The sequence below is a fragment of the Kryptolebias marmoratus genome, linkage group LG1 (assembly GCF_001649575.2).
Source record: "Kryptolebias marmoratus isolate JLee-2015 linkage group LG1, ASM164957v2, whole genome shotgun sequence".
Taxonomy (NCBI): domain Eukaryota; kingdom Metazoa; phylum Chordata; class Actinopteri; order Cyprinodontiformes; family Rivulidae; genus Kryptolebias; species Kryptolebias marmoratus.
The window spans coordinates 18,097,927-18,107,949 of record NC_051430.1 but is presented as its reverse complement, the minus strand read 5'-3'; the positions used below and the strand labels follow the sequence as shown (position 1 = coordinate 18,107,949).

The 10,023-nt window shown below is 38.3% G+C and overlaps 2 protein-coding genes across 2 annotated transcripts in view; one reads left to right on the top strand and one right to left on the bottom strand.

The window, feature by feature from the left end:
- Positions 1-147: 147 nt before the first annotated feature.
- On the top strand, positions 148-4,106 carry kctd10 (potassium channel tetramerization domain containing 10). Its single transcript, XM_017413631.3, has 7 exons — positions 148-328; positions 1,451-1,664; positions 1,760-1,929; positions 2,241-2,327; positions 2,445-2,497; positions 2,601-2,796; positions 2,897-4,106. The coding sequence occupies exons 1-7, from the start codon at positions 326-328 to the stop codon at positions 3,113-3,115; spliced, it is 942 nt and encodes a 313-aa protein (XP_017269120.1). The 5' UTR covers positions 148-325; the 3' UTR covers positions 3,116-4,106.
- Positions 4,107-4,146: 40 nt separating this feature from the next.
- The window catches only part of myo1ha (myosin IHa), an 11,263-nt gene continuing 5,386 nt past the window's right edge, over positions 4,147-10,023 (bottom strand). Inside the window, exons 11-31 of the mRNA XM_025005380.2 lie at positions 9,494-9,599; positions 9,330-9,410; positions 9,164-9,255; positions 8,817-8,911; positions 8,648-8,694; positions 8,463-8,543; positions 8,182-8,287; positions 7,958-8,075; positions 7,746-7,859; positions 7,580-7,656; positions 7,435-7,503; positions 6,473-6,557; positions 6,204-6,366; positions 6,052-6,135; positions 5,868-5,961; positions 5,738-5,793; positions 5,532-5,667; positions 5,367-5,437; positions 4,812-4,909; positions 4,627-4,726; positions 4,147-4,526 (exon numbers count right to left, since the gene is read on the bottom strand). Coding sequence (XP_024861148.2) covers positions 4,500-4,526; positions 4,627-4,726; positions 4,812-4,909; positions 5,367-5,437; positions 5,532-5,667; positions 5,738-5,793; positions 5,868-5,961; positions 6,052-6,135; positions 6,204-6,366; positions 6,473-6,557; positions 7,435-7,503; positions 7,580-7,656; positions 7,746-7,859; positions 7,958-8,075; positions 8,182-8,287; positions 8,463-8,543; positions 8,648-8,694; positions 8,817-8,911; positions 9,164-9,255; positions 9,330-9,410; positions 9,494-9,599 — 1,900 coding nt within the window. The 3' untranslated portion in view covers positions 4,147-4,499. The remainder of the gene's footprint in view (positions 4,527-4,626; positions 4,727-4,811; positions 4,910-5,366; positions 5,438-5,531; positions 5,668-5,737; positions 5,794-5,867; positions 5,962-6,051; positions 6,136-6,203; positions 6,367-6,472; positions 6,558-7,434; positions 7,504-7,579; positions 7,657-7,745; positions 7,860-7,957; positions 8,076-8,181; positions 8,288-8,462; positions 8,544-8,647; positions 8,695-8,816; positions 8,912-9,163; positions 9,256-9,329; positions 9,411-9,493; positions 9,600-10,023) is intronic.

The following is a 10,023-nucleotide window of genomic DNA, read 5'->3' as shown; positions in this document are numbered from 1 at the left end:
TGGGTGGGCGGTGAAGGGGGGACCTATTTCACTGTTACTCCTTGATTAGCGGAAACGTTCAGTCTAAAGTAAAATAAAACCGTTTTGATCAATTACGGTGGTTCTTTAATTGTGTGAAAGTGAATTGGTCCATAAATATTTGTTTTCTGATGTACTCTTAGTAGAAAAACACTACAAAGTTCACTAAATATTGCTATCTGTCTCTTTAAACCGCGTTAGGAACGGTTGACGTCATTTTTGTAACTGCGCAGCGATCAGCGGAAGGAAGTGGTTGTTAGCTGGCTGGCGTTAGCAAGCTGCTTCTACGGAGTGTGCTGTTGATTCTATGGTAAGTATATGTCTTTTAACTCAATGGCAAAATATCGGCCTGTTAATTACATTATTTAAAATAGTTATTTTTATCACCTTATGCTGTAATAGTCAGTCATTTACTTGCAATAGAACATGATCGGCAACAATGGTTTATGCTAATTAGCTTTCTAGGCCCATGGTGGCTATTGAAATACTAATTACGGATTTGTGTTATAAAAATCTATAAACTTTATTCAAACATAGCAGAAACATAGTTTTTCTCCCGTGTAATTGATAGCCTTCACGTTGTAAAACTCTATATTTTCTTTATACACTCCTTTACTTGATCAAACTGCGAAATCCGAAGTTACCAGCGCCCCATTGTAGTACTTTAATCTAATATGTAATTTACTCTGCTTAGATTTTGGTTAAAAAAAATAGGGCTAGGGATCGCTGGATAATATCAATGAATTAAAAAAATATTTAGGAAATAATGTTGAATATCCAAAGTTATAGAAAAAGAATGTTTTGAAGCTCTGACAAAGGTTGGAATTTGAAAAAGTTTAAGGTTGGAACTGTGTAAGAGAAGAGATGAGCATGGTATGGATGGGTATGGTAGGAAGTGTCTCACAGGAGCAGGTAGTACTCACAGGAGTTGTCCTCTCCAGTCAATTTACTAAGCAAAAAACAAAAAAGAGGAAGCATACTTTTAAAGATTATGTTAAGGCTTTCATGCAATTTAAAGGCGTCCTACTCCACACAGTTTGGTTTGAATTGCGAAATCACTGATCAGAAGTACAACATCTTCATCAAATAAGAAACCTGATTGCTGTTTAAAAAAAAAAAACTCCTAATTTTAGCCATGTCCTGGATGACTGAGAATCTACCCAAAAAACAAACCTTTTAACGGATCAACACAATAATGCAAGACAACAGGTACATTTAACTAGAGTACTTGGTGGGGGTGGGGGATATATTAATTGCTCTGCTCTTCTCCACTTCGTGAAGTAACTTTGGAAACCTGACTTGCAAGCAAGCAAGCGTAATAACTAGGATTTATGCTGGAAATTGTGTATCAGAGTTTAAACTGAGGCGAACCATGAGATGGACCATTTAGTGAGATCCATTTGTCACTTTGTTTTGTTTTGTGTTGCTCCAGGAAGAGATGTCAGGCGAAAGTGTGGTGAGCACGGCTGTGCCAGCAGCTACAACACGGACTACATCTTTCAAAGGCTCCAGCCCCAGCTCCAAGTATGTGAAACTAAATGTGGGCGGAGCGCTGTATTACACTACAATGCAGACACTTACCAAGCAGGACACAATGCTCAAAGCTATGTTCAGTGGCAGGATGGAGGTGCTCACAGATAGTGAAGGTGAGCTGTGGATGTAAAATTTAAGTAGTGTTAACCACTGCTGCTTTTGATTGGATTGTTTCCATTTATAGCTGCTAATCGTGTCTTATCTTTAGGTTGGATCTTGATTGATCGCTGTGGGAAACACTTTGGAACGATCCTCAACTACCTTAGAGATGGAGCAGTCCCACTCCCGGACAGCCGCAGGGAAACTGAGGAGCTTCTGGCTGAGGCCAAGTATTATCTGGTCCAGGGCCTGGCTGATGAGTGTACAGCTGCCCTGCAGGTAAACAATTGATTTCTTTGGCAAATATTCTGAATACTTAAATGTTCCTTTTCAGCTTAAGTATTTAATTAAGGTTAAGTTAAAATGCCTATAGATATATATATATTTAAAATCTTTACCTTTCATTTTAAAAATATCTACTATCTAAAATTATTATTTAACAACATGAGAAAAATGAAGGTGAGCTGCTTTTTTCATGATCTTGGTACTACTCTGTACAAGATTATTTATTGTACAACAGTGACATTTCTTTTCATGCTAAATACAGTTAGTTTAAAATAATAATAATAAATGTAAAAACCTTTTTTCAGAATAAAGTAAGATATGAACCCCTTTGCAAAGTGCCTCTCATGACATCGTCTAAAGAAGAGCAGAGACTCATTGCAACCTCAAATAAGGTATGTCTTGTTTGTTTTTTGTTTTTTTCATAAAATGTGCCTAATTTGTGTTTCAGTATAAAGATAAATTTGCCACAAAGATGTTTTTGTGATATAGAAACTTTGTTGTTTTAACAGCCTACTGTGAAACTTCTGTGTAACAGAAGCAACAACAAATATTCATATACCAGGTGAATTTCCTCCATCTGATTACAGGATATAGCATTTATAATTTTAAAAAAGTGCTAATAAATGAACATTTTACACTTTTTTTTTTCTTTTTCTTTCATCCAGCAATTCTGATGACAACATGCTAAAAAATATTGAACTGTTTGACAAGCTGTCGTTGCGGTTCAATGGTCGAGTACTGTTCATCAAAGATGTGATTGGAGATGAGATTTGTTGTTGGTCATTTTATGGCCAGGGTCGTAAGATTGCTGAAGTGTGTTGCACTTCCATTGTTTATGCCACAGAAAAGAAGCAGACCAAGGTAAGCATGCATTTAGAGCACTCTTATTTATTTATTTTGTTTATTCAAAGAGCTACAGTTTTCTGAACGACTCTCTCTTCATTTCTTGTGAAACTCTTAGGTTGAGTTCCCTGAGGCACGAATCTATGAGGAGACCCTCAACATCCTTCTGTATGAGTCTCAAGACGATCGGGGTCCAGACAATGCTCTGCTAGAAGCTACAGGTGGCGCTGCGGGGCGATCTAATCGTCTGGACGAGGAAGAGGAGCGAGAACGAAATGAGCGCTTTCGACGGATTCATATCAAACGACCCGATGACCGCACACACCACCACCAGTGACCTCTCTCTCTCCTGTGACCCAGCTGCCTGTTTCTCTGACCCTGGACAGTCTCTGCACCATGCTTGTGCCTTACAACACCCAGCACCCGTCTCTTTGCCTTCCCAACTGTTACCAGCTTTTCTAGGAGACCACTGTAAGATGAGTGTGTAGTACTTAAGTAACTGTGTGTTTTTGTTTCTTCTTGTCTTATTCGTTAAGCACTCAGGCTGTATTGTTTTCTTTTTGTAAGCCAAAATAACTACTAGAGAAGTTTGCGTTCAGCACAACAGGCAACCAGTTTAATCATTGTGTTTGGAGCGAAAAGGAAAAAGAATTCTCAGTATATGTTATGTAAAGGTCCTGCCTTCTACATGAAATACAGAAGAACAAAAATCAAACCTTAAAATCAGCTGAAAATGATCTTTTTCTCACTGTGGTTCTGACAAGTCCACTTTGATGCCATCAGTGGATGAAACGGGTGTTTTACACAATGCGGTCACATGGTGGCAGTATTTTACTCCTAGATGTTACCGTGGCTGTGTGTAGCCTGCTGAAAATTAATCTAAAATGTAATTCTATGTAGTTAGGACACCACAGAAGGAAGGAATATTTCACTGTAGTGCTTGGTCTGTTTTTAAGTTTTACCATTGACGTGTTTCTCTTCACTCCATTAAACAAATCCTTTTATGTAAGTGGAGGGAATTTAATCTGTGACCTGAAGTGTTAAATGTACCAGGCTGATAGAATGATGTCTGCTGAGGTTAAAGTGAATGACTGTAATTGGAGACCTCAGTTCCAGGAAGGGGAACCCTGTCTACAAGCTCTTAACAGGGAGGCAAATTAGGCCTGTCCTTCATCACTGCATTCATCTGAGATTGTACTGTTTGCACACTATAGGTTTAAGTTGAAATGTCTAACAGTTGCAGTTCTTGTAGGTCTGTTGTACAAAAATAAACTTAAATGTTTTATATTTATATACACTTTATCACAAATAAATTTCTACAAACAATATTTTGTTTGTTTTTTTTATTCACATATTATCAGTGAAAATACAAAATCATAATACATATGGCTTTATTCCAAAAGCAGAATTACCTACTTTGTTGAAGCAGTTTGAGTTTCTCAGCTTGTCAGAAGTTTCAACCTTACATGTGATACTAGTGTGAAACCTTTTGTTTAAGCACAGAAAAACTGTAATACTATAACGATAAGTTGAAATGAACTTTTGATTAAATTCTTGATACAGTCGGTGTGTTTCTAATAAAGCAAGCTCATCCTGGATGTCTTGCGAGCTGCTGCCGTCTCTGGTCTCAGGTGTGTGTTTTGTAGACCGATCCGCTCCTTAGGGTCCCCAGATAAAATATGCAGGGGCCACTTGTGCGTCTCTTCTTCGGCCCCCACACATTACCGTGTCCTCGTACGAGTGGCGACCTGCGGGGACAAACAGTCTGATTCATGCGGTGTCTCTTTCCTTAATGGGATCGTTAAGCATCCCATCAGCCCATTTGCTTCATTACCCGCCTGAACTCACCACCATGAGGTGTCCATTCTTGGCTTTGTACGCCATTGGCTCCTGTCCAGTGCTAAAGTCCACTGCCGTCTCTTTTCCTGGCTGGATTTCAACTTTGATGCTGAAACATAATGTAAAAGAAATACGTTTTTAATCAATTTGTCTGTACTGAAGTTGAGCCTTTAATATTTAGAGCTCTAACTCACCTGCCCTGAACCACCTTGATAGCATTCTGTTTGTTAGCGATGACGCTAAGTTGGGTCAGACACTCGAACAAGTGCTCACACTGCATTATCAGATCTCCCTGAAACCAGCAGAGGGAAATGCAGACTAAATGTAAGGACACCAACAAACGAACACTTTTTTATCCCTTCGATTTATTTGCACCAAATTTGATTAAGGGCGCCAACGCACAAGCTGTGAAGCATCGTTCTTACTTCATAATTATCCTGTTTTTTGTTGCACAGCTTTGAAATAAAACATGTAAATTATACATCAGAACATGTGGCTTGATTGGAAATAGTGCGTTATGTCTTTAGGTTGTCTGTATGTTGTATGACGCAGACAAAATGTGTAAGAAAAAACAATGGCAATCAATGGGATTTTTGTGAAACGAGAAAACCCAAAGTTGATGGTGGAACTTTGGGCCGAAGCTGCTTTGACACCCTTCAAAACTGTAAGACATTTTTTCGTTTCTATGAACACAACAAATGAATGTGACAATTGTGCCGAAATCCACAGCATATAAAAGGAGGGCTTACCTTTTGTTTGGGGTCTTCGCGTGTTATGTGAAATACAATGAGGCCATCAGTTAAGTTACTGACAGAAACCCCTGCAACAAGTCAGGAAAAAAATAAAAATAAATTAGCACAAGATTCACTTTTGATGACCACTATTTGAAATTTCGTTGATCTTCATTGACTGACCTTTGAGAGAGGTGTAAGGAACTCTCTGTTTGATTTTGGCCTCATCTACCACATAGGCAGCAGTCTGAGTGAGGATGAGCTGCCTTGGCCTCAGTTTGAAGCCGTTCCTGTCATATTTAATCACCGGAACGCTGTACTACAGAAACACAGAACAGTGAGTGCTGGTTGAAGTGATGCTGAAATTAGCGATCTTCCTATTTTATTACCTTAATGTGCTCATTGCGGATCATACTGAGAACCCTCATGTTTATCTCCTGGTCACCTAGAGGTAGTAAATTATGTCATCTTAACTGTTCAAAACTAAAATGACATTGTGTGATTTTGTCCGAGACTCACCGATTCTCGTGTTCGCAAAAGGCTGCGCGATGCTCTGTGGATAACTTTCCTTTTTGCCTTTGAAGATACAGCTTGTAATAAACTTCAGCTGAAGCTGTAGAACGAGAGAATGGAAAATAATAGCTTGATTACTACAAAAGAAAAGCAGTTTTCCAGTTTGCATCATGTCTTTGATGCTTCTTACCTGAGCTTTCCTCTGAGGTGTGATTCCTCTCACATACTTCCGCACCATCAGACGGTAGTGAAGCTTACGCAGCACCTCTGATGCCTATGAAAACACTAAAGTCATTCACAGAGTCAAAGTACTGCCTAGGTTATTACTAGGCGTTGACGTACCTCTGTCATCACAGCTGGAGGAGTTAGCCAGGTGGTTTTATCCAGAACAGTCACTGGCAGGTTGTTTTTCAGTCTGTTTAAGTAACTTTGCCTCACAAAGGCCAGATACTCAGAGTTATCTGTGGTTTTTAATTGCCCTCTGTTTATGTAAGCTTTGATGAATCTGAAATACATGGTAAAAAAATAGTACTTGATCACAAGGAAACAATTCTACAGACGAATGTGAATATGAATATGTAATAATTTGGGACTTTGATCTTCTTGCTCACTTCTTGATGACTTTTACGGCCCAGGCCCTTTTCTCTTTTTCCTTCCTCGCCTGAGCTCCTCGCCAACAAGTTTCAATCTTAGTGGCTAAGGACGTAAAAATGGACAGGTTGTGTGACCAAAACATAACAAGATTTACTCCATCCATCCATCCATCCATCCAAGTTTTTAATAAAACAAAACAATAAGTCTTTTATAATAAATTATGTTATTTTTTTATAAACCCACATCACAAGAATTTAAAAACAATAATCTGTTGGTCAAAGCCACTGCTTCTAAAAACTTTCATTTCCACCCATCTATAGTAACCTGGACATAAAGACAAATGTTGACAAAAAATGTTTTGCTGACACTTAAAAATAAAATTCTCTTTAAATTTAAATGATGTGTTATATCTGAATAAAGTAAAACTGCTTTCAGGCATAAGAACCTTACTTTATCTGTAAAACATGGTGGTGGTAGTATCATAGTTATTTTTTATCATTACTGGAATAATGACTTCTAAGTTATTTGAAGGCATTATAAAGGAAAATGTTAAAATATCTGGATGTGGACTGAATCACAACAGCCAGATACTTTGACTTTTTTTGTTTTTCTTTCTTTTTTGAAAGACAAATATCAGAGGCTTGGTGTGGAACAACCTAAGAGTTTATTCATGAGAAGAAAACAAGATCCCAGCGCTAAAGTTGTTCTGTGCAGAGGAGTGGTAAAAAAACATTTTAATGCTGATAGTTAGCAGAAATGTTAGGATGTGGGTACAAATTCACAAGAGTTTCACACCAAAATGTGATGATTTCCTCAATTAAATAAGTTAGTTAATTAGCTTATTAAAGTTCTCTTCATTTACTTTTAGGCCTTGTTTTAAAATATCATAATAATGGTAATATTTTGAGAGAAAAGAAGAAAATAAAATGCTCTAAAAACCTAAAACACCTGCAGGCATGGGTGTATGTCGTATATTTACCTGCTTCCTTCTGTTTTCTGAACTCCCCCTTTGCTTTGTATCCTTTGTACTTGGCCTGGAGTCGTGTTGCTGCAAAACACAAAATTGAAAAACTAAATTACTAAATGGTGATGATAAAGGCCTTTAAGATTTAATTTAAACGCACCCAGTTCGTGTTTGCACTTCTCATAAGCATCTTCTGTGGCATAAAGCGTCCTGGGATGACGAATGAAGATTTTGGTTCTATACAAATCAAATTAGGAGCTGTTATTCTGTGTCATTACTGGTGTGAAAGTGCATTTGCCCTTTCGAAGTATAAAAATTATCCTCACCGTCCCATTTTGTACTCATCAGGCAGGTAGCCCAGATGCTGAGCCAGCAGCTCGACACCGTCAGCAGGCAGTCCCCTCCAGTGAGGCCAGGTGGCAGGGCACAGAGGTTTGTATCTGCAAAATGACCCAAATAACCCACACAGCCAGTTTTTATCTCTGAAGAAAAAAAAATCAATCATACATTCAGGTGAAAAGCCACGGGCTTCCAGTACCTCTTTAAGAAGTCCTCATATTTACGTCGATAAGCAAAACCAGCTCGTCGGACTCTGAGGTGCTCCATCAGGCCCAGGTACTTCACCTGGTGTCTGATCAGGGCCTCATCAAAGTGGCCTACAAATGTGGGACAGTCAAACAGGCCCAGTCTATACATTTGATTTAGTCAAATTCTTTCTTTTTTTTTTTTTTGTTACCATTAACCTTCTCTCAGCTGATGTACCTTGCTGCTTGGACTCATTAGATTTCAGGCAGCGTATGTACCAGGCCTCTTTAGCCATGAGCATCTCTGTCAGCTTCAGCAGGCTGCTCTTGAACTGGGTGGCTACCTGCAGAGACAAACTGAGGGTCAAATCCCACAGCAGCTCACAGACTGTGAATGTGCTGATAAAAAAAATATAAAACTCTGAAACTGATCTTTAAAACTGTGCTTGGTCATAAATGAATTATAAAAGTAGATGTTACAGTTAAGGGATGTGAGGAGCTGAATGTGGATTAACTTACTGTTTCTGGTCTTTTCTTGTTGTCTAGATCCATGCTGGAGAAGCACTCACTGACTATAGCATTTTTTGACCTACACACCAGCTACAAGAAGATGAGGGTTGAAACATTAATATGGATTTGTCAAATAACAAATTACAATAAGCCCACATTATTAATGAATTCTGAGTACAAAACAGTAGACTTACATCTTTAATGTTTCTGTATAACAGGTCATTGTTTTTGTCCAGAAAACCTCCAACATAAAAAAGAAGAAGAAGCAGCAAACTGAGTCACAGAACTGCCAAATTACAATTCAGTTATTTTGATATATGGTTGAAGTTTGAGTAAAAGGGCCTATATTTTAGTTTCTTTTACCCACAACACAGTAGGTGACCTCCCCAGCGTAATGCAACAGACGGAAATCTCCCCTCTCCAGAGTCTTACGGATCATTTTATCAGCCAGTTTGTGCCTGCAGCCGAAAAGGTGGAGTCAGAAAGAAGAACGGGGAGCGAGAGGCTTGGGATGTTGACCTTAAAGTTGTGCTCCATTATTTGGACTCACCATGTATACATAATGAATTGAACAAATCCAATATAAAATATGAGTTAAAATTATAAGAAAAAAGCATGTTTGTGATTACTGTTCAACTGCTTTTAGAATGCTTTCAGTGGTAAATTAACTCACAGTTTCAACACCATACAAACACAAAGGTTTAACTCACGTGACAAAGTGGGGGTGATTTCCCATCTTTTCCTCCAACCTTTCCAGGAAGGTGAGATCTGTGGCATCACCTGGCCGGAGACACTCCTCATCCTGCAGAATAAACATTAACAGTTGTGTGTGTGTGTGTGTATAAATCACTGAATAAATGGCTTTGAAGTACATACCAGTATTGAAATGATTCCTCTGTGCTTCTCCTCAACCAGGTCACAGATGATCTTGTTGTTAAAAAACTGAACTGGTTCCCACTTGGAATAAAACAATTTCCAATTTAACTCACATTAAAGCAAATGAACATTAAGATTAAATAATCTCTTAGTCCTTCTTTTACCTCAATTCCTTCTGCTTCATATTCTTCCTGCTCAGCTTTGAGCGTCAGCTGGATAAAAAGCTGCTGCAGCTTCTCGTTGCAGTAGTTTATGCAGAATTGCTCAAAACTGAGAACAAGAGGACAACAAGGAGAGAAAATGCTGCAGTTTTTAATCAGCCCTTGTTTATAAGTCTATAATTTTTTTATCAAGGCACCGACAGATACACTGCTTTATTTTCTGCAAGGGCACAGGGAAAGCAAATCCCATCACATAACTAAAACAGATGAACACTCGCTGTCACAACTACAACAAACTGAATCACAGAACGATCTGTTTTCTGGGGCTAAGACAAACCCAGAGCACTCAGAGGAAACCTATATACAGGTGCTGGTCATGAAATTAGAATATCATGAAAAAGTAGATTGATTTCAGTAATTCCATTTAAAAAGTGAAACTTGTATATTATATTCATACATTACATACAAACTCATATATTTCAAATGTTTATTTCGTTTAATTTTGATGATTACAAATGACAACAAATGAAAAT